Source organism: Anguilla anguilla, chromosome 14 (genome assembly GCF_013347855.1).
Source record: "Anguilla anguilla isolate fAngAng1 chromosome 14, fAngAng1.pri, whole genome shotgun sequence".
Taxonomy (NCBI): Eukaryota; Metazoa; Chordata; class Actinopteri; order Anguilliformes; family Anguillidae; genus Anguilla; species Anguilla anguilla.
This window is the reverse complement of record NC_049214.1, coordinates 24401120-24425274: the sequence shown is the minus strand read 5'-3', so window position 1 is coordinate 24425274 and position 24155 is coordinate 24401120. Positions and strand designations below refer to the sequence as shown.

Genomic DNA, 24155 nt, shown 5'->3' with positions numbered 1-24155 from the left:
TGTGTGTGTGTGTGTGTGTGTGTGAGTGGGGAGGCTCACAGGTGGTAAAAGTGGCATGTGACGGTGTTTACCGGTCTTACTGTTACAAGTGTACCCTGTTTCCCCTGTTGTGTGCTGTGAGGCGGGCTGTTCCACAGTGATGCACGCCTTGCCTTCTTTTATTTAAAAATAAAAATCCCTTTGGAAACGCTGATTTCAATTTTCAGTTCATTTAATTCTATACGTATATTGCTTTTTACAGATAACCGTCATAAAGACGCTTTACAGAGTAAAAATGCAAGAAACAAAGCAGAAAGAGAGAAAACACCAGACCTGAACCCGCAAATAGCAAGTGCATGAGGTAAAAACTCCCTGCAGGGAGTAAACCCTCAAACGGTGGCGAGAAAAAACTCCCCAATGGCTACAGAGGTGGAGCCCATCCTCCTGATTTGATTCTCTTACCACTCCTACAGAAAGCACGCTTCACACACACACACCAAGCATCATTTGTTATATTGTTTTATTGAAAACAAACAGCCTACTATACTTGCACTATAGAATACAAATTTTATTATTGAAGGGATTGATTTTTAAATTTATTATGCAACCACTTTTTTTGTTATATGAATATATAGCTGCTACAAGCGACTACAAATGAACCTAAAGCGGTTACAAAAATATAAAGCAATTAACAAGCAATATCTCTTGCCTCCACCTGGAGTTCAGTTCAGTTACCCGATAATAAAAATGTCAGCGGTCCTACTCTCCTGCGCAAATTTCGTGTTTGTAATATTTTGTTTTTTTGCCATTAATGCACAATGTAAAATCCTCTTCTAATGACTGTTGAGACATGGCTTAAATCTCTCAGATATACACAACCATTTAATTGGAAGGCCTATTTTGAGTCATTTTTAATAGACCATAGTATAGATTTTAAAGTAATAATCTCTGAAGATTTTCATTAAAATAAATGTCTGTTAAGTCACTATCTATTGCCAAATTAGGTAACACAATGGTGATTGAGCCTATTATATTAATTTATATTATTATTGTAATAATAATTTATGATTAAAGAACTTGTCTGTGGCGACATCACCGGGAAAAAAAATCACAAGCGGCGCATAGTTAGTGATGCGTTTTCCATCACCCATCAGTGGTTGGTCCGCCAGAGAGGGTAGGCAGAGCTAACACAACAGGCTCGCTCTTCAACTGACTTGTGTGTGAGCGGCGTACTGTTTTTTCCGGTGTCTTCTAGTGTTGCAATAACAGAGAAAGGGGGGGGGGGGTGGGTATGGAACCCTAAAGATTTTTGTGTAACATGAGAGGTCATATTTGTTGATGTAGATTTCGTATTACATTTGATGACAATGTAACGTTACTAAATTACATAGCTATTTGCACAGCTAACGATAGCTACCGGACCATGTCAAGAAAGGCAACATTAGTTTAGACAGCGTTGCGCACAGTATCCACCTTTCATATCAGGTAACGTTGCGTTAGCTAGCTAGCTAATTAACACAATCTAATGTCAGCTAACAATTAGAAAAAACTCTAGCTAACGCTACTGACCGGTGCCGACCTCGCAAACCGCCTCTCGAATGCAATGCTACCTTGTTGCAACGTTGCAATGTAGCTAACTAAAGGCCAGTTCAGATCAATGATTCGCAACGAGACTGGATGCAACTTGCAAAATTCCAAGACGTGTGATTTTAAACGTTCTAAAACTGCACTTGGCAATTTGACAAGGTGGGTCTTTTGAGACCCCAGGCAACGGCTTCAGACGCTCTGCAACTAACCAGTTCACACCGCTGCAACATTCTAAAACCGTTTCGTCTTGTTGCGAATCATTGATCTGAACTGGCCTTAGCGTTACCGTTATTTACATCGCTATCAAGTTCATCAATATATTATAATGATCGGAATAATGCTGGGGTATAGGTGGAGCTGATTTCTGTGTAAAGATGTCAAGCCGGAGAAAACTAAAAAGAATACGGTAGTATGAATTATCGTTGTTTTATTATGCTTCCTCATATGTTCCTTCAGCCTTGATGCCCTTTTTTGATGAAATCTCCTTTGTTTTTGTTTTATTCTTCTTGTTCTGATTGCGAATTTAACACCCAGCTCAGCTTTATCCTCAAACAGTTTAGCTAGCAAAACCAGAAACACCAGGGGTAACATTTTGCAAGGCAGTTGTTTCAAAAATATCACACAGCAATCATTCACGAAAAAGACTGTTTATTGCGCACGAGATACATAATTGCACGAGCCACAGCGAATTCTTCTCTGCAGTGTAAAGATGTTCATACCAAGCAAAAGGTGGATAAAGAACGTTTGTGGAAATTGATCATCACTAATTCTACCCCAGGTCTGCTACAGCATTTTAACCTGGCTCAGCAGTGTAAAGACAGCTTAAGTTAGCCTAACGTTAGACAATGAATGAGTATGTACATAATGTTACTTTTATAACAACCATTTTTTATTCAGTAAATAGTACATGTTATAGTTGCCGTGGCCCAGGTGCCAACTGACTGACGTCACACAGGCGACACTGGTTGGATCCGGTTGGATCTATGAGAAGTGAGGTCCAAAAACACACCTACAATTACCGCTTCTCGCCATTGGTACCGCCAAAGAGAACGAAACGGAAATCTTCGAGATTGTAACTTTAAGCTTATCAGTATTAATCTATTAATGGCCACTGGCTATTGATTAAAAGAACTGCACAACATTTGCATCCCTACTGGAATAATAAGAATAATTGTTGTCAGAATAATTATGTATTTCATACAATTACACAGTGATCAAAAGAAGAGACAAAAGAGAATAGTGACATTGGCTAAAAGGAGTAGATAAAAATGAACTTAATAAAAATGAATTAAACAAGTAAAGATTTCAAAGGATAATATAATTAATTTGTAAATTTTCATGTATGGAGTCTTCCCCCTTGCCTTCTATACACCTCAGGGCATTATATAACATAACATTCATTATCTAATTAATAAATTGAAATGCATACTGAGAATGAATGCTGGGCAACTTATACACACTATCCATCCTTTCAATGATACCCATGTTATGTACGTATAATTTCTATATATGCGTGTTCACCACACAGTTGTTGCATTAGTACTGAAGCTATACAATTACACACATTTGTAATTGTATAATTTATATATTTATATTTATAATTTGTTTTATAATCCACAACATATGCAACTCATTCTCATATTTTGCATAACAATAATATATGTATTCCATTTATTTATAGGCTTTATCACCAATATAATATATTTTTATTTAATATTTTATTATTATTATATTTTTATATTAACCCCCTTTAGAACCCCAGATACGAACCAAAGAGTAGCAAATTTGTCATTAAGCTTCTTACTTACCACTAATGAAAAATCAGCATTAAACAGAAACATCACTTTTTCCATTCTTAAAAAGACATTAGACAAAGATCCGTGTACTTTTTGCCCAATCGTTTTGCATTTCAGCATCGGAAATGAAAAAAAAAAAAAACAAGAAATTAATGGTTATTCGATATTAGTCTTTAAATCAGAAATTTCAAAACGTGAATCCGATGGTTATTCGTGTTGCTCACTGATTTTGAACATAAAATTACAGAAATTGAAATTGCTGTCGATTTTAAAGTTTGTGGTGTCATGCTCTGATTTCTGTTTTCTCAAGGGAGAAGGGTCCAGTGGCTACGGAGCACCCCAGGGGTCAAATGTAGAAATAAAATCGATGTGGAAATCTGCGGGTGAGGTGGCCACTCACTCACATAGTAATTAATGAGTAAATGGCTGCAGGTATAATTTATGGCCATCCTGCCCATGTTTATATTGGTATATGTTAGTTATCCTTCTCCCTGCCATCGGTAGTAATTCCTTGAGCCTACGTTTCCCATTTCCCTAGCAGGGGGTTACATGTAGATCTGCGAGAGTTTTTATTCTGCCTTTTCTGCTAAATAAACGGAGAGTCGTTTTCCCTCTTAAACTTCTAAAAGGTGTGGTCTCACCGTCTCGCTACTACCACACGGACATGGATTATTAGCCTGAACTGTACCACAGACGGTTTGTTCATTAGCTATCAAACTAACTGCCCAGGAATTGCACAAGCTAGCGGCCGTCTACGTCAAACGTAGGAATCTTTGCCCAGATTTCCACATCAATGCTTTATCAACATTTGGGTGCACCGTAGCCTCTGGACCCTTCTCCCTTAAATTGAAAAACGAGAATCAAATCATTTTACACGTGTTGCTGACTGATTTTTAAACAAAATTATAGAAACTGAAATTGCTGTCGATTTAGAGGTTTTTGGCGTTATGTTCCGATTTCCATTTTTTTAAATTTTTTTAAAAATATATATATATTTTTTGGGCTTTTTCAAATTATTTGATAGAACAGTGAAGAGAGACAGGAAGAATTAGAAGGAGAGAGAGGGAGAGACGTGCAACAAAGATTGGCGGTCGGATTCAAACCGCCAATGTGATTTTTATTTTATTTATTTTTTTTGGCGTTATGTTCCAATTTCCGTTTTTAAAAATTTTTTTTTTTTTTTTTTGGCTTTTTCAGCTTATTTGATAGAACAGTGAAGAGAGACAGATAGTATTAGAAGGAGAGAGAGGGAGAGACGTGCAACAAAGATTGGCGGTGAGATTCGACCCGCCAATGTGATTTTTTTTTTTTTTTTTTTTTTGCCGTTATGTTCCAATTTCCGTTTTTTTATTTTTTTTTATTTTTTTTAATATATATTTTTATCTTCTTTGATAGAAAGTGTAGAGAGACAGGAAGAATTCGTTTTTAGTTATTAATATTTTTAGTTATTAATAAAAATTAATATCGAATAACCACAATTTTTCACAAGAATTTACACCCTTGGAATTGGAATTATAAGATTATTAAAATTACTTCTTAAATCGGTAGCTCTCACTTGTAGCTACGAGCTTTAGGGTCTCCCTTAGATCGTTCACCGTTTTTGCTCTATGCTTATTCACTCTTCACACTACTGTTTGTAATGCTGACAATATCGATTTGTATCTTTCCAAGAAAGATACAAATCGATATCCTCTCTCCTTTCTAAGAAAGAAATGGAGAGATACTATGAGTCAAGCTTGACCAACTGCATTTGCTTGTGTGACACTTCACATTGTAATGTGATACTGTGTGTCTAATGCCTGAAGTATTACAGACCTTTCTGTATTCTGTGATCTGCTTTTTGCTCACCCGCTGTGGCTTTCATTTCTGTTTGACCACATCCTGTCCCTTGTCTGCATCAAACACAGTCCTTCCAGGCTGTATTTCTTAGCTATAGGGCTGAGATGTGCCCCTTTGTTTCATCCTCCCGTTTCTGCCTTTGAGGTAGTAAAAGGCTTAATACTGCTACTCCTGTCCATAATTGTGGGGTTCATACATGTGAGTTTATGCCCATTTTCGTTCCTTGCACAAATTTGCACAATTTGCAAAGTGCGGTCCACAAGGACGATCACGCTTCGGAAGCAAAAGCACAGACGTTAATGGAAACGCGCTCCGAATCCAGAAGCGACGCAAGTTTTTCGAGAACGCCCGCGAACGCGACGACGGGAACGCGTTGCCGTCGAAAGATCGGCCTCTTCCACGTTACAGCCGTGCACGGGTCTTCCCGCTGGCGAGTCAAAACAAGTAGTCTTGCTCGCCGTACAACAACAGCACACTCTTTTGTGTGGCTCCCCCTAGCTGCGTGGAGCACTTTGGTTGTGCCACCTGGTTTCGCCGCCATACTCGCCTGTTGAATTAAAATTTATCTTATTATTATTATTATAATATGTTTTTTTAGCGGGTTACTGAATTTGCATCGCTTGCAGCACGTTTTCCTTTTACATTCGAAACTTGCGTCATTTCTGGATTTGGAGCGCGTTTCCCTTTACGTCTGCACTTTTGCTTTTGTAGCGTGGTTGTTTTTATGGGCCGCCGAAGGAATGAGACTCCATACACTGGACATTGATTTATATTTCGGGCCTCTAGCACCCGGGAGCACTAGAGGCCCGTGAGGTCGACGATGGCCTTGATGAAGACGGTGTCGTCCCGCAGGTAGGAGCTCTTGCCCGCCAGCTTGGCCAGCGGGCAGAAGAGCGGGCAGCCGCTGGCGATGTTCATCTCGCTGATGGGCCTCTGGAAGGAGGTGGAGCTGACGTCGGGCCGGAAGGCGTCGATGATGTGCTCCCGGTTGTTCTGATCCAGCAGCATCAGCGTAACCTGGCGGGGGGTGGGGGAGAGAATTTAACACAGGGACACAAGGACAGGGCTTCCAGTTGCTCTTGTCATTTGATTTTCCGTTTCGATGTTCAACTGGGAAAGTCCGCTTTTCTTTCTTCCTTATTTTCTTCCAGTTAAGGATTCTCAATTTGCACGTTTATCGTGGCACCCACTCTGTCTGTCCAGACAGTGCACAGAAGAGCGCTCTCTCCCCCAAAACACGTGATGTTACACTGCTGAGTTTCATTTCAGTGCCAGACAATGGAGCCCATTCACACACTCGAAAGTAGCTTATCATTTTTGTGGGTTTATTACTGGGGGGGGGTGTGGTTAGGAGCAAAGAGAGGTGGTTGGTATTGTCGATTGTGACAGTGAAAGACAACCTTTCACAGAGACACAGACAGACAGACGCACTGACACAGACAGACTCTAAGATGGACACAGACAGGCGTACAGACACACTGACGCAGACAGACAGATGCACAGACACAGATACAGACAGACAGACAGACAGATGGAAGCACAGACACAGATACAGACAGATGCACAGACAGACAGGCTTCGTACCTTCTGACTGAAGGGCCACTTGAGCAGGGCGTCGTATTTGCCCCTCATCACCACAAAAAAAAGCGAGAGGTGCGACCCGCGGCCCGTCCCGTCCCCGTTGAGGTACAGCCTCAGGCACATTTTGTAGCCGTACTTGCTGGAGTAGAACGCTGTAGCGGGGCGAAAGGCAGACACACTCTCACACAGAGTACTTGAGCGTACCGTGCTTCACAATTTAAAACGGTCATTCCCCCCTGATATGGGACAGGCTCCTGCTATTTCCAACACAAATCATCTACTAAGCAGTGAACCTGTTTTCAACCACAATTCCCTGTAGTGAGAGAGATAGTCATTTAAATAAAGTTACCTGATTCAAAAATCTATAAACTAGAAACAAATGTAGAACAGTATTTACTGTCGGGCGGGCCATCTGTGAACATTTTATTGACCCAGCAGAAGGATGGTTTTTTCCCAGGTCAGATGGTGACAGAATTCAGGGGGTAGGGGGGCTGACCTGGGGAGAACATGGCGGGGGCTCGTCCGGCCAAAGCCTCCTGGCGGCGGCGGGAGAATTCGGTGATCTTCCAGATGAAGACGCCGTCGTAGGTGCAGTAGGTGAGCTCCCGCAGGGTGCCTTCAGTCTCGGCCAGCTGCAAGTCCCGCATGTTTATCGTGCGCTCCAGCTGCCGCACCTGCGCAGCCCAAAAATACGGACAAGGTCACTGCGGCGTCACCCACTGACTCTCCGTGGGCTTTGTGAAAACCGCTTTGAAGCCTGGGAAACGGAGTTCCTGGGCGCCACCATGTTGTACAGACTGGAGCCAGAGACTGCACAGTAGGGACATGAAATCCAGTCGTCCGCTAAGCGCATGGGACACAATGACTCGGTAGGAAGCGAGCTTCAGAAAGGCAGCCCAGTTTTGGCCGGTTTAGGCGCGTGTGTGTGTGTACATGGTAGAGCACCTTATTGCTGAGTCCGTCGATCTTCTCCTGGTCCAGGTGGTGCTGGCGGGTGAAGGCCTCCAGAGTGAGGCCCGTTCTCTCCAGCTCGCGGTTCAGCACGCACACAATGTTCTCCAGCGCCGCCACCTTCTTCACCAGGAGGTCGCCGGCCTGGGCCCCTCTGGCCCCGCCCACGTCCCTGCCCCCGCTGCCAGCGAGGGGTGCCCCTTCCTCCGGGGCGCGGTACAGCCCCAGCCCGGAGTCCTCCTGCCATTCTCCGGGCCCGTCAGCCTGCTGGCGCAGTCGCCCCACCTCATCCAGCAGGAGGCGCAGGTGCTCCAGGTAGCTGGACTGCTCATGGTCCGTCCGCTTCTCGCTCTCCACCTGCGACGGCCGGCAGGTAAGAACACACCTGGCTCAGCTCAGCCTCTCAGAATAGGCCTTTTTTTTTTTTTTTTTAACCATTAACATCACAATATCACGTAATTACTTCACCACCTTTATGACTAACCAACCATGTTAAGACTGGCAGAAACATAAAAACCTGCATACAAAAAGGTCCCCAGAAGCCCCACAGGGACCAGGCTTTGTGTTACACTAATGTTGAGTCACAGGCCTTGGCTAAAAACCCTGTGCTCAGCCACAGCTGTGTCTACCACCAGTATCTTATTTGGTGTCCCAGCCACTGCACAATGAGGCTACTGTACAGAGACAAGCAGGACCATTATTCTGTATAGCACCGGTTTCAGGCTGTGCCAGTGAGGTCATAAATACCGTTCCGTACTACATCACAGCTGCCATTGCTGTGAGGTCTATAATAGGCATTAGACACACAGTATCACATTACAATGTGAAGAGTCACACAAGCAAATGCAGTTGGTCAAGCTTGACTCATAGTATCTCTCCATTTCTTTCTTAGAAAGGAGGGAGGATATCGATTTGTATCTTTCTTGGTAAGGATGGAGGATATCCATTCATCTGTCAGCATTACAAACAGTACTGAAGAGTGAATAAACACCGCAAATATGTATCTTATTTCACACTTTACCAAATGACTCTAATGTATTTGCATTATCAGTATGAGAACTTGATAGCTGAGGAAGTCTCACACTGTGCTTCTGATTCATACTGAGTAACAAAACCAATCTCCTTCAAATCACCATCCATTTATCTCCAGACCAGCCGTTTGGCATTTATCAGGGGAAAACCAGAACATTTATCAGAACAGAAAACCAGAATGTCCTAGAAACGTATACGTACAATGAACCCACACATGATTCATGTTCCCTGTAAGCAATTCAAATGAACCAAATGTGAAATATTATCTACTGATGCAAGGATTGCCTCAGGTTTGTTCAAAATTCTTAGTAAGTTGGGGTTACTTCCTCTGAAATACAGCCACTGATGATCATTGGTATGAGATTTAAACAGTTACAGGGGAATTACACTTTATAACACTTCTGCTTCTCATGACTGATATTGTCCTTCTAATGAATGTGTCGCCCTTCATTTTTCGATTAGTTATTTCATTATGTTAACATGATATTTAACAGTGCAATTCCCCTTTAAAATGCCATTGTGACTATGCCACTTCCTCCATTGAGCCAATTATACAAATGACAGATGAACCGGAAAACATATTTTGGTGTGTCTAGGAGACTAAAATGCAAACACCTTTTTGAGTGTACGGTCTGCTAAAAGGAGAAGTTCGAGAAATTCGACTCTCGCTCGACAGGTTATTAATGGACCGACGACTCGCACCTTGCACGCAAAGAAACACGTCGTGCACATACTTTCATACGCACATTCCGTCCTACATTCAGAGGTCCATTCCTTCTTAATGAAAGGTGAAACTCTTCCCTGCGCGTTCACACGGTCCACGCTCTCTCACGGTGGTACATGCGTGTGCGTGTCAAAATGAGAGCGATGGCCCCGTGGGGGGGGGGGGGGGGGGGGCGGTTAAAAGAAACGCGGCCGCAGGACATTTCGGGGCGACTCACCACAGCCGAGCAGCCGACCACGCCGAACGAGCAGGCCGTCCGGGACTTCACGCACGACAGGACGTGGTCTGGAAACTGTGGGGGGGGGGGGGAGGGGGGGGAGAGAAAGATGTCACAGCGTGAGACAGAAACCAGGCCTGCTCCCCAGAACAGAAACTTTCCGTTAAACCCGCCTGGCACTGAAAGGTATCACTACGCTTTTCTGGTCGGGGGGGTAACCGCCACCTTTTTCCATAATGTCAAATGAGTGCAGCTGTGGCTTACAGTTTCAGTCCACACCTTTCAGCTGCTGTGAGTGGAAACGCCCTTCTTTGTTCCCTTGCCCTTAATAACCCGAGACTTTAATCGCGTTTGTGCAGGGAGCGCCCTAGGCTCGCCCCCACACACCAGCTAAGGTCATGTTTAAAACTAAACGGATGACGTGGCCTCCCAGTGACCGGTCTGTGCCCTTTCCCCAAGTAGGTGGTGTCCAGTCCGTCATTATTAGCCCGTATTTACACTGTTGATATAGTGTTTATGGAAAACAAATGCCTGACAATGAACTGGTACGCATTTAAGAGTGTGGGCATATGCCTGTTGATCAAGATCTGTCTAATTAAAGCGTTGGAGTTTGTTTGTGTTTACTCTTCCTTAACTATACAGCCCTGCTGTGGACCATCTGGCTGAAATGGAAAATGTTAGTGAGCTGCACCTCCTGAAGGCCATGTGCTGCGGGCTTCCTGGATCAGGACCCAGGGAAATGAGGAAGCAAGAAAAAATGCTGAATTAGCACCAACTGGAGCACTCCCCACTTGTTTTGTGGCACCAGAGCACATGGTCATATGGCACAGTGTCTGCAGCAGTCAGCAGGGGCACAGGAGTCAACCTATCCAACACTTCCTGCAACAATCCTGCAGGGGCTCATGGGAAACAGCGACCCGGAATTGGGCCTCAGCCCTTTGACCCCAACAGATGGCCTCCTGGGTATTACTGTGAAGGCTAAGACGTAGCATGTTACCATGGTCACCAGAATAAGGCCTGCTTAACGGATTAAGCGATTTAAAGACCAACCTTTTCCCTGGGGATCTTCTTCTTTCCGCAGTCCTTGCACTGAACAGGAAACCTCTGGCAAACTTCATCATGAGCCTGGGAGGATAATGGCGGGATCAGACCGGAGCATGAGATCACATTCCGAGCAGAGCAGGAGAAGTCCCGCCGCCAACATCCTGTGGCTCAAACCATTAAAGTATAGCATGCCCTGCTGTTAACCACATCATCAAGAGCTTCTGAGATGGCGCCTACAGTACATTTAAATACAGGCTAGCAGGCTAAGTGACGATGCAAGACCCATTATTATGCTGCAAGTCCTAGCAATTCACATTCATTACTGGATCGGGGTGATTGTCATCATAAACCCTCAAAATAGGTATTATTGGTTGTTATTATACATTACACTACATTACATAGTGTCTGAGTAGCAGATTCTGGAGGAGACCAACGTGGAGACAAATTCACAGCCTTCTACTCTGCAGTTTAGAAGCACCTCGATCAAGCTACAGTGACAATATTGCAGTGGCACATTCTTAAATGGACAGTTTTTCATCCATTTTTATTCCACTGTGAAGCAGTGTGAGGTCCATAAACTTTATTATTATTATTATTATTATTATTATTATTATTATTGGCTGGACCGCAACAGCAGGCCCTAAAAACGCAAATGTCTGTGACTGACTGAGTGACTGAGTGATGAAGTTACACCGTTGGTCGGCCGGAGAGGTCCAGCCATATACTAGGTTTTGACCTGGCCTTGTTACATCACAGGCATCCCGAGCGACTTGCACAACTTTTTACATCACATTTACAGTATTCGGGCCCAGGTTTTTTGGCCGTCCTGTTTGGCAGGTCCTCACCTTGATTTGTTTGAAGTTGAAGGTGACCTTGCAGTACTTGCAGTTGAGGGTCCTCTCCTCGCACTCCCGCTCGTTGTGCAGGCTCTGGTCCTTGCGCAGGATCACGGCGTGGCACGCCTCGCACGTGGTGCGCTCAAACTCGCACTTTCCCTCGTGTCCCTCCTGCGGACCGCACAGGAAAGGCACCGTATGAACGACAGAGGATCGCAGGATCCAAAATGTCCGCCCCTGGCACACTTTCACACCGCAGGATACAAAATGTCTGCCCCTGCACACTTTCACACCGCAGGATACAAAATGTCCCCCTTTTCCGTTTAAACGTTAGCTATAACACAACGCCAGTCCACTGCGGCACTGCAAGCTTCATCTTTGCACTAGGGCTACCATGCGGGCCTTTCTACAGTTCACTTGCTTTAGCTAGCAACATAGCTTACAGTGCTTTAGCCAGCAGGCTAATGACAAGTAAAAATGTCCAACACAGATCTTGCGTGAAAAAACGTGTAGTTACGTGCGTTCTGTACAATAAGGGGTCGCTACGTCCTGTTCCGGAACCGGACCAGAACCAGATGAACGCAGCCAGGGCAGGGGGAACAGTCTCTGCAGTTACACTGGAATGCCCATCACTATTAACAGCACAATGTATTATTTATTTATTATTTTTAATGGCTGTCGCCACCCCTCCCCCACCGCTCAGGATGTCACCACTAACCACACCAAAACCACCACCGGGGTAAGGGAAATTCCACATCGTTACAGCCCTAGTCATTATATTTTATTGTGACTCACTTTGAACTTGTGGCATGCAAAGCACTGGTATGGAATTTCAAAAATATATTATGTTTTTGTTATGATTATAAGGTGGAGACACAGCACACCCTAAGTGACTCAGAAGTTTGCAAAGGATTTCCCCGCCAAAACCAACTGTCTCCAAACAGACTGACTGGCCAAGGCTAAAAGGAACCGTGGACAGGTATTTTCCTACATCAGATTGAAAGTTAATCTGCAATCTTCAATTAATTCCACGTGTACACGGAAGGGGCAAGGAACTATTACGGCGTTTTGCCAGTCCAGTCATTCAACCCAATCATATAACCAGTACAAACAGCGTGAGAAAAGGCTCTAAAACAATCACTGGCCTTCAGCTAGACAAATATTAACTTCTAGATTGAGCTTTATTGATGCATTTTATTGATGAATTTTATCGATTTCTTCATAAATGGCATGTGCGTGAAATGAACAGGAACTGAAGAATTCGGTTCGTATGAGTTTATGGCAGTTTGGCTACACCTCACAGTCAATAATAAAGCTATGCACACAATTTCTGGTTTTAGCTGCCAGCTATAATGCCTTTTTGTCTGACAAACCAGTTCCTTTGTACCGATTATCTTCACTAGAATTAAGTGAGCATGTCTTAAGGGGACTTATTGTCCTTGTACCTTGGAACGTTTTAACTTCTGGGAAATTCTATACTGGTCTCAAAAGGCTTGTGTAACCGCCTTTTTGGGGTCACTGCAGTCAGTGAACTCTCTCATAAATATGACATGAGATAATAACAGATGGCAGTTAGAACTTTGCACTTATCGGATAAACAAACAAAAAAAACCGCCAAGCAGGCAGGCAGTATGAGGAAAACCTTTCACAGGATAACACCTGGCTGGGATGTTTTTGTTCTATGCACAACGACTGGCCTTTGAAGCCATTGTACCTTTTAAGTCATTATGTTCAAAACTATAATAAACCATACATTGCAAAAAAAGCTGAATATAAGAAAACTACATAGCATTTAAGTCTGGCTACACTTCATGGATATCTTTCTAAATTTTTACTACAAATGCAACTGACAGTTCACCGGCTCATTCTGCCGTGCTAAGGAACAGTGTTTTAGGACTGCTGCTCAGATAGCCAATGCAAGCGTTTGTAAAAGCAGCGGGGCTTCCCCACCCAACTTGCATCATAAAAGGGGAACTGGCTTCTAGTTCTGCACAGAAATCTATCAGCCAACTCTTCAAACTGCAGCCGATTGCCACAGGCTGCTTAGAAGTTAGTGTGCCATCTTGAAGTCATGAAATATAAATTAATAAGCTAGCTAGCTAGCTGTTTAGCACTTTGAGGCTACTCTATGTACAAGGTACTGTACAGTCATTATTATTATTACCACTTCTGGGGTAAAATGTCAAGACCAATTTGCATTTTTGTTTCTACAACTGGTGACATAATCGGTGTGAGGACAACTTCCACAACCCTTGGGGAAAAAAATAATTTTCCAATAATTCCCGTTGATTTATTAGTCATTTTCCCAGACCAGCAGAAGGAAGGGCAATCATTACATTACATTACAGGCATTTGGCAGACGCTCTTTTCCAGAGCGACGTACAACAAAGTGTATAACCAAAACCAGGAACAAGTGTGTCGAAACCCCTAGAGAGAAGTACCGTTCCAAGTGCAGGGAACAACCGCATAGTTCAACTTGGACCCTGTAGGTTAAACTGATTAACACTAACACAAACAAGAACCGCAACAACACAGTCTCTGCAAAGATACAAGCAGTAGTTAAGACGAGTGCATTAACTAAGTCAGCTACGAAACAGCTGCCTAGTTACAACCCTAAGCTTACAGTCAAATCAACAGCAGATGTGCAAGTATGTCTGACAACGTAAGTAACAGAGAGAGAGAGAGAGCCCATAAACACTGGGCAGATACGGAAATTTAAGTATTTTATCCGCAGACTTTCAGATGGGCGAGGAGAAGGCCGGGGATGGGGGGGTGGTGGTGGGGGGATGGGGGGGTGGAGTTGGGGTGTTGGCCTGGGTTGGGGGTGGAGTGTGAGCGGTCAGTGGGCAATTTTGGATCAGAAGGATCAGGTTCTCAGAAGGCTGGAAGCAAGCTTCTAAACAGGTCAGTGTTCTTTGCTCTGCTTCCCGCTGAAAGCGCTTCTAATTCCCATGGGCGTCGCCGCGGGTGCTTATTACTGGATGTTCGTTCGCTTGTAATTAGATCTTGAGCTCTTTCGATCTGAGGCTCGGATGACAAACAACGCTAAGTGCTGCGGCTCTCGGGTTGGGCGTGGGTAGGCTTCTCTCCGCCATTCTCACCGCGACTCTCCGTGTTCCCAAACGAGACAAACAAGTTATTCGGCGCAGCCAGGAAGGTCCGTCGCCTGTTCCTCGTTCTCGTCCCACTTCCCGTATTCTGAGACGGAACAGGGGGCTGCGGAACCCTTCCATCGCGGTTTCGTAAAGAATCAGAGGACCGGCCGCATGCGTGCGGGTGGCGGCTCGGGCTGCGATAAAGCCGACCGGTCGATCGCATTTTATCTGTACGGCGCATTTTCACATCGCATGCGTCTCGTAAAAAATTTGCGATTCAAACTTCCGGGATTCAAATTGTGTACTGGGTATTCAAAAACCGCCGACCACACCCGGGTTTCCTAATTTCGCAGACGGCTGAAAACACGACCCACGGTTCCAGGTGCAGCTCTGATTGCAGAGCGCGTCAAGTTTTCCTGCGTTGACATGAAAGACTCCCCCGGGTTCCTGGTAGGGGAGTCATCCTGAATCACACCCGTCTCAGACATTTCCCAAATGAATCACTCATGAATCCCTAACTAATGAATCAAAATAAGCCCCTCAAGTCTGCTTTTGCTTTGAGCTGGTAGAGAAAGCAGCCAATTCCTCCTTCAGCCCTTCCTGCACCCTAAACCTGTAGCCAGAGAACTACTGCCTCAGACTGAAGGCAGGTTATCTCCGCTCCATTTATGACAAAACTCGAGAGCCTCCCTCCCCCATGCCCTGCAGGGCAACCGACACACAGCAGCAGCTTCAGTACATATATACATACTGCCAAGGGAATTACAGACGGAATTTAGCACTCAGGCTAATTCTGGGGCAGTTACTGACTGCCCATTGTCCTTTTCAAAAAAATAAAATATAAAAATAAACCCTTCAACAAGCCACGTCTCTACAGTGCTTCCAAACGACCCAGCACAGCACATCCACGTACAGACATAAGCATTCCAGATGCTAAGCAATTCAGTAAGTGCACTCACTCTAAGAAATGTGCATGCAGAAATGTGAAACTTCAGTGGTGTGCGTGCATGTCAAAGCAAGACTGAAGATCATTATCATTCCACTGGCGCCATTTCCTTATCTGCATCGTTTCCTTGTAAACATCCGTGTTTTGGAAACAAAGCACTTCCTTTCAAATAGTTTTTAGCAAACAAAACTTTCAGATTTATGCCTAACTGAAAAAGCAATTCTATGCACCGAAACTAACCAAAAACTCCCGAATTATATATAAAAAATAAGTTCTAAAGCAGTACAGAGAACCGCACTGACAATAACTGTAAACAGAAAGTTCTAGGTACTTTCCAAAAAGCCACGTGGGCCTTGAGGGTATGAGGGGGTTTCCAGGCCTCTAATGTGGTATATCCTGTTTCCACGCCCTCATCGGCTGCACCGCACCCACAGAGTCTCCGCATTTAAAAATAAAAACATTTACAGGCATGAACCTTTCCTGATTAAGACCTAAACCCCCAATACCATCTCATGTGGACTTATGAGCACTAATGCAGAGCTGTGACACGGTTACTGGGAAAGTCTGATGCCTCATGCTGAACAGGAAGTTATTTTTAAGCCGAATTTAAGCGCCTTTTTCAAAAGACTGGCGTAACTGCTTTGAAACATATGTCAACACAGGAAAGTAAGCCGCAGGGAAATGTGCCTTTGTGTGACTGAAGGTCACATGAATTATTTGTTCTGCATTCTAGCCAATCCACAAAACCCACCTATGTGTACACACATATTCACATGCACACAAAGAAATGCAAAGACAGGCACACTCTCACGCACGCAAGCACACACACACTGTCATGCATGCATGCGCACACACACTCTCACGCACGCACACACACACTCACGGACGCACGTACACACACTCTCACGCACGCACACACACACTCACGCATATACACACTCTCACACGTTCACACACTCTCACACACATACTCTCACGCACACACACTGTCACACACACATACTCGCACACACACACAGGTACCTCATATTCCTTTATTTTCCCCTTCCAGGAGCAGCCTTCATTGGGGCAGTTGGCTGGCAGGCTGTCAATTTCCCTTCGTGCTGCATTGTCTGGGAAAGCCTATTTTTTTGGGGGGGGGGGGGGGGGGGGGGGGGGGTGAGGGGGGTGTGGAAGGCCACAGAAAGGGGAATTGTTAATACAAATGCACCCCATTCATATACGAAATCCAGATAAGAATACATTTGCTTAGTCAAATTTACTGGCAGGGAAGTTCTCCATGGTTTCCAGTAAGACAACACTGAAGGGGAACAGGATCCCTATGTGGGAGCTTCAGTTTCGATTCTCGCCATACAGACGGAATATTCTATTGTAAAGCGACGGCGCCATTCAACCGCACTTCCGTGCTCTAAGCAGATGGGAAGTTGCAAAAATCAATGTTAAAATGAGAGCAGATGCAATGTCTGCAGACGTGCACATTTAAACCAAACTGCAAAAACTGCTGCCAGTCAGCACAAAATCTGTTGCACGTGCAAAACCTGTTGCCTTCCGGTCTGCTTACGGTCAAATAAACCGCGATCACACGATTTAAACTTCGGTACATCGTTTTGCGCATGCGTCCATACTAGTTACTAGTAACTAAGTCATGTAACCTAATCCAGAATAACTTATTTATTATTATTTTTTTAAATGCTCAAACAAATTGATTTTGCATTGTATTTACACATATGAATAACAATGCATGACTTACAGGTGACTTTCTACAGCAAACAGTCGCTCAAAACACGTAGTCGGTTATATACTTTCAACCGAAAAGTGCACCCCCAGCCTGTGGTGGACACACGACAGACGCACTTACGTCGCTTATTTTGAGGATGGACTGCGGTTCTTCAAATATTGCCTCCTGCTGACACGCTTGGCAAGGCTTAGGTCCTGAGCTGGGGGGGGCGGGGAAAGAGGGGGGTGGGGTGGGGTGGGGTGGGACAGTGTGGTTTGTATGAGCAACAGCCTGCAAATGTCAGAGATTTCCCAAAAGCCTCCCTATCCTGTGGCATCCTGCTACACAGTCTCCTCGTGTGTCTGGATATCAGCAGCATGTATAATAATATTATTACTATTATTATAAAAATAATAATAATAAATAACATTAACAACTATTATAGTAATGTATATTCTATAACCCCCATCATATACATCCCCCTGCACAATCACCATGTACAAATCACAGGAGGAGTGCACTCAGTGATGAAACACTTGAATATGAAAGCAAGATGTAAACAGAAAAAAAGAAAAAAAGAATGGTGAGGTAAAAAAAAAAAAAAAAGATTCTCCAGCATCTGAAACAGTAAAGAAAAGAGACCACAAAGGACAACATGGGTGAGTTGTGTGTATCATTATTTTTTGTTTGTTTTGTGTTGGGGTGCAGAGGGAAGGGAACAGTTTGGGGACTGCAGACTAAGGGTGTGGGGAGAAGCCCTTTTGCTGAGCGTTCTTTCTCCAGAACTTTCTGTCCTTCCAGTTTTTGCTGCACAGAAAACCAGAGCAGGGCAACTTTAGGGTCAACCTTTCAGCAGCATGACAGAGAAGAGAGCGAGTGAGTTGGCGTTGTGGTATGAACCCCATATTTTGAAATGATCAAAAAATGGGGTATATGATAGCAAATGAGAAGGATGGAATGGTGAATTAGAGAGGACTGTGAAAATATATTAAAAAGAGGCTGATCCACAGCCACAAGCTCAAGCTTGTCTTCCCAGGAGTGTTCCCCAGGCGACATCCTGGATCCTGTGGCAGCTTGTTCGTGCGGTTGCTTCACTGGTTCAGCGGTAAATCAATACCCCAGTGCACGAATAACCGACAGGCCGTGAAACCTGTCGTCACTGGCGACGTGGGGAAAAATGGCAAAGGTATTCCTCACGGTGTCCGCTCAGCACCGCGCACAACGACAGCCAATTTCTAAATGTACAGGGACGAAAAATTCCTGCTGAGTCATGCTTCAAGAAGCTGGACCACTGGCCGGACGAGTGTTGTAAGCGTGCATAAAAAAGAAATGCGAAAAAGCTGCTTATTGACCATTAGGCGGCAGCATTATGGTGTTCTTTTTTTCAACAAAAAATGTCAACACTTAAAAATGGGACGGAGCCACAAACGCTCAGCAAAGGATTTAGAACTGCATTATTACCTCATTATAAATGCTTTTTTTGATAGTCAGTGCTATGTCTTGCTGCCAGTTTTTATGAATTACCTATGTGGGGGGTGCAGGACAGCGCGGGGGGGGGGGGGGGGGGGGGGGGGGGGGTGGGGGGGGGCACTGCCTTCACCCTCATTCACTCTGCAGATATAAATATATATATATGCCTTGCAAAACAGATTTCGATCTCAATGGGGTTTTTTTCCCAGGTTAAATACAGGTTAAATAAATGAGTAGATATGTGCTACGTCAGCAAACGTGCCGCGTACATCATCTCATTTCACATCGTTTTGTTTTCTACGACAACTTCTTACTGAAATGAGCGGCTGGGTAGTCCTTGTACTTGTGAAGCTATTTTTAAGCATATCATACCCATCATTGACCAAGTTTAAGAAAACCGTGACCGAGTAACTCCTTAAAGATTCTTTTTTCGATAACATGAACACGGGTGCAATGTACAGAGACCTCAGCTTGAGAGAAGTACCTTGGTCTGACGAGAAGGTTTGTGTGACGCGCAACATCGTATCATCGCACAGTGTGTGATACTGACGTTATTCCCTGCGAGGCCACCTCGGGGGGGTGGGATGGTCGAATCCATGCTTGGCGACTGGGCACTGTCCCAAAAGCAAAACATCGGAGCACTTAGCATGTTTAACGCGCGGAGCCGACGCTTAGCGTGTTCTACACACGGCACCGGTGCTAAGCGCGTTCTACACGCAACACTGATGCCAAGCGCGTTCTACACGCGGCGGCGAGGCCAAGCGTGTCCAACGCGTGGCACCAATGCTCGGCGTGTGTAACGCGCAGTACCGATCCTACGCGTGGTCAACACACGGCACCAATCTTAAGCACGTTTATAATAGAAACACTGCACAGCAGAAGGCCAGACGCTATGTAGCACTGACCTTTTGCTTAGATAGTCTGATGCTGTTCATTTTGTGACCTGAGATTGGGATTGTCCAAAGGGCTGCAAAACAACACGCATCGATAGTCGAATTTCGGATTGCGCGTCTGCTCAATTTTATTTACGATAGTACGCGGACAGCCAATCTGGCGCAGGAACTGAGACGGGGAAATGGTCAGATGAAAAAACTTTACGTCAGGGATGCGCAAAAAAATTTATTTTTTTCCCCCTGAAGCTTCGGTCCTGATTGGAGCCAGGCAGTGGCATGGCCCGCGGGCCTGGTCTCGTCCCAAAAAGGGAATCTGACACTCAGCTCAAGCCACGCAGATTCCCCACCTGCTGCCGGTGCTGCTAGCCCACAAGGACGTTGCCCAGCCCAGCAATAGGAGGACGGTACCGATCTGGGCATGCCCAGTGAGATCGAGTGAAGAGGGGGGGCGGGGGGAAGAGAAGCGAAGGGGGAGGAAGAGCAGCGAGGAAGGGGGAGGAAGAGGAGCGAGGAAGGGGGAGGAAGAGCAGCGAGGAAGGGGAGGGCAGAGAGGGAGGAAGAGAAGCGAAGTGGGAGGAAGAGCAGCGAAGGTGGAGGAAGAGGAGCGAGGAAGGGGAGGGCAGAGAGGGAGGAAGAGAAGCGAAGTGAGAGAAAGAGAAGCGAAGGGGGAGGAAGAGGAGCGAGGAAGGCGTACCTGGTGAGCTGCGTGAGGCAGTGCACGCAGAAGCGGTGGCCACACTGTGCCTGGAAAGGCTTCCTCAGGACCCCCCGGCACTGCAGGCACAGGTACTTGGGCTCCATGGGAACGGCCAGCAGCTCGCGCGGCATCCCGGGCAGGGACGTGAGGGGGCTAGAGCGGGCCATCCCCTCCTTTAGATCAGAAACAGGGCCTTCCTGTCAACACACACAAGCGTACGGTTACACACGGAGTACACGGACGCTTCACACACACACACACACACACACGCGTTTACACACGGACGCTTCACTCACACACACACGCACGCGTTTACACATGGACGCTTCACTCACACACACACGCACGCGTTTACACACGGAGTACACGGACGCTTCACACACACACACACGCGTTTACACACGGACGCTTCACACACACACACACGCGTTTACACACGGACGCTTCACTCACACACACACGCACGCGTTTACACACGGAGTACACGGACACTTCAATGTGGACACGTAGGCACGCACGCACACCCACACGCACACACAACAGGGCAAACACACATGCTTTGCAAAAGTATTTAACAGCCCTTCCGATAAGTTAATATCTTGATGAATTAAGAGATAATGCAAACAGTTATTTAAATGTGCAGAGGATTTTGAACGACATTAAAACCTGCAATGAAATGACAACTGAAGTTTACTTACTGCGTAAATATTTAGCCTTTAACATGCTTACATTGTTATGGGTAATATTGGATTAGATTTTGGATCTGGATTGCATGAATAAATTTAATACTTCAGTGCTTACTGGAAATACCTTTGGCACCATTAAGTGCTGTACAGCATTAAAGTGCACTTGGATTGATCTTTACCAACTTTACACAATGGAACACAGAAAACTTTCCTGGTGTTGACAAAGTTCTTTGTGGATTGTGGTCTGTTAATCATTGATGAGTGTCCCTGTCTCTATGCTGCCTGTGGGTCTGTGCTGGCTGTGTCTGTGCTGCCTGTGACTGAGACATCCTTCTTACTTCAGAGCACAAGGTCAACTCTGTCCCACATTTGCACGTGAGTTAGGTGCTTTGCATGCCATCTGTAATCGGTCTTCTTTGTGTGTCATGGATCACATGCCTTGTGACTCTCATTCAAGATTATTCATTCTTTTGTATCGCTAGGCTGGAAAATTACAAATGCAAGATTTCCATCGCAGACACAGAGCTTATGTTTCACTGTCAGCTGTACAGTGGGATCACTCAACTCAGCTTTCGGTTAGCCCAGCGTCCTGTTTGCTAGTCTAATCGGTTCAGAAGCGCTCCCTGAAAAGGGCAATGGCTGACTGTCATAAATCGCACTGCACTTTGTACACTGCATTTATAGGGTTCCAACAGAAACCTATAAAAGGGGTTGAATATATGCAATTTATAATGCAATTTACAAATGTTCTGTGAAGGTAGGAGTGAGAACGTTTACTTGAATAAATGAGTACCCATCTTTTTTTTTTCCCTGTGTGCACAGACATGAATGGCCACACTCTGAGAAGACAAAATGAACGCTGTGACACAGGGACTCAGACACATGGGCCCTATATGTCAATTTCACAATCCCAACGCAATCCAAGCTTTTAAAGGGATAGTTCACATCATTTAGGCCTATACCCAGGTCGACTGAGCTACTCACCACAAATTTAAGTGGATAAATGGGAGACATTTCGGGCTCAAGATCTCTTCCCCCGAGAACACATATCTCACTCTCTATTAGCTGTCAGCGTTGTTAGCCAAGCAACACTGCTTTAATGGGGGCTGAGAATCAGCCTTGACAGCCATTTCCAAGGTGTTCCACAGAGGTTAATTTTAGGCCTGATGGTTTATACATTGTATATAAATGATACTGGTTCTAATGTAAGCAACTGCAAAATGCATTTTAATGCTGATGACACAGTGCTGTACGCTTCTGCCTCCTCTGTGACACTGTGGCTCTATCCAACCTCCAGCGGTTGTCGTCAAAAATATCTCAAATTTCCTGCACTCAAAAATTCCATGGAAACAACAAAAGCTGAACAGTTCCTTTAACAGGAACTAGCCTATGCAAATAAACCAAGTCATATCCTTCTCCTTTGTTTAAGTTTCCCTAAACTTATATGATATGAAAATAAAGATGTTCTTCCTGATTCTGCACAATGCTGACAGCTGTATCCCATATGCTGTATGGATTTCCGTTAATTTAATACCCAAAGCATAGACACTATTGAGCGAATAAATCCTTGCCACATAAGACACAATTAGCAGAACAAATCACTTGGAGAATAATGTATGTGGGCATAGCTGTGAGCCAGTTCTCATCCACATTAGACTGAATCTGCAAAGAAGAAATGAAATGTTGCTGAAAACTGTACTGTAATGATTACAGGAGAGTCAGTATGTTCTTATCTTCTCCCAAACAATTATAAATATATATACACACATATATATACACATACATATATATATATATATATATATATATATATATATATATATATACACACACAGTAGTCTAACACTGCTCAAGGATCGCTTCTCTCCTATAGTCTGTTCTCTTCTGAACAGCCTCATTTCCCCCCACTTCTGCCGACCAGCTAGAGCATCCCATCAGGTACACACTATGGAGTACCTGCTGCCTAGTGCATATTATGTACATACTGCTTAGTGCATACTATTGAGTACATACTCCCTAGTGCATACTTGCATGCTATTGAGTACATACTCCCTAGTGCATACTTGCATACTATTGAGTACCCACTGCCTAGTGCATACTGTTGAGTACATACTGCCTAGTGCATACTATTGAGTACCTAATCCCTAGTGCATATTATTGTGTACATACTGCTTAGTGCATACTAGAGTACATACTGCCTAGTGCATACTTGCATACTATTGAGTACCTACTGCCTAGTGCATACTATTGAGTACATACTGCCAAGTGCATACTTACATACTATTGTTGAGTACCTACTGCATAGTGCATAGTATTGTGTACATACTGCTTAGTGCATACTATTGAGTAAATACTCCCTAGTGCATATTTGCATACTATTGAGTATCTACTGCCTAGTGCATACTATTGAGTACATACTGCCTAGTGCATACTATTGAGTACCTACTGCTTAGTGCATACTATTGTGTACATACTGCTTAGTGCATACTATTGAGTACATACTCCCTAGTGCATACTTGCATACTATTGAGTACATACTCCCTAGTGCATATTATTCTGTATATACTGCTTAGTGCACACTATTGAGATACATTTAAAGCTTCAAAACTATGCTGACAAGGTAGTACCAGAGCTTCATGTCGTTTGGAGGTCAAGGTAATGTTATCTCTGCTCTAGCTCTGCCTGGCCTGTTTGCTCTGGCAGAATAATTAACGTGTAACAGGAGGCAGGGCAGATGACTGTCCTGACTGGTTGTTAAGATTTCATGTGCAGTGAAATTTGGAGTGGCTGATTTCAGAGCCTGAGGCAGTCAAGAGGCAGAATGTTTTTCTTAGAGCTTTTAATGTATTAATATCTGTTGGGAAGAAGAGCATACAGAAGGGAACATGTTTTACAGACTGCTAAGATCCTTTAAAGCAGTGGTTCTACACTACACAGCCAAAAGTATATGGACACCTCAGATCCAACACCTCCATACAAAAATTTTTTTATTTTTTATTTAACCAAGAAAAACCCCACTGAGATCGAAATCTGCAAGGGGGACCTGACATAAGACAGTAAGTTAT

At 44.5% G+C, this 24155-nt stretch overlaps 2 protein-coding genes and 1 long non-coding RNA gene across 9 annotated transcripts in view; 2 read left to right on the top strand and 1 right to left on the bottom strand.

The window, feature by feature from the left end:
- The window catches only part of fbxw5 (F-box and WD repeat domain containing 5), a 22592-nt gene extending 22399 nt beyond the window's left edge, over positions 1-193 (top strand). For all 6 annotated transcript variants that reach the window (XM_035390323.1, XM_035390321.1, XM_035390322.1 and 3 more), the window contains one exon: positions 1-193. This exon is cut by the window's left edge and continues 2016 nt beyond it. The gene's annotated coding sequence lies outside the window, so the exon portion shown is untranslated.
- Positions 194-4982: 4789 nt separating this feature from the next.
- LOC118212935 lies at positions 4983-5472 on the top strand. Its single transcript, XR_004762331.1, has 2 exons — positions 4983-5135; positions 5346-5472. It is a non-coding gene; the product is annotated as an uncharacterized LOC118212935 (long non-coding RNA).
- Positions 5196-24155, bottom strand: part of traf2b (Tnf receptor-associated factor 2b) — a 27800-nt gene continuing 8840 nt past the window's right edge. For both annotated transcript variants that reach the window (XM_035391468.1, XM_035391469.1), the window contains exons 2-11: positions 20402-20601; positions 17486-17564; positions 16651-16749; positions 11596-11757; positions 10757-10831; positions 9707-9781; positions 7728-8090; positions 7279-7456; positions 6786-6934; positions 5196-6218 (exon numbers count right to left, since the gene is read on the bottom strand). In XM_035391468.1, coding sequence (XP_035247359.1) covers positions 6000-6218; positions 6786-6934; positions 7279-7456; positions 7728-8090; positions 9707-9781; positions 10757-10831; positions 11596-11757; positions 16651-16749; positions 17486-17564; positions 20402-20601 — 1599 coding nt within the window. In that variant the 3' untranslated portion in view covers positions 5196-5999. The remainder of the gene's footprint in view (positions 6219-6785; positions 6935-7278; positions 7457-7727; positions 8091-9706; positions 9782-10756; positions 10832-11595; positions 11758-16650; positions 16750-17485; positions 17565-20401; positions 20602-24155) is intronic.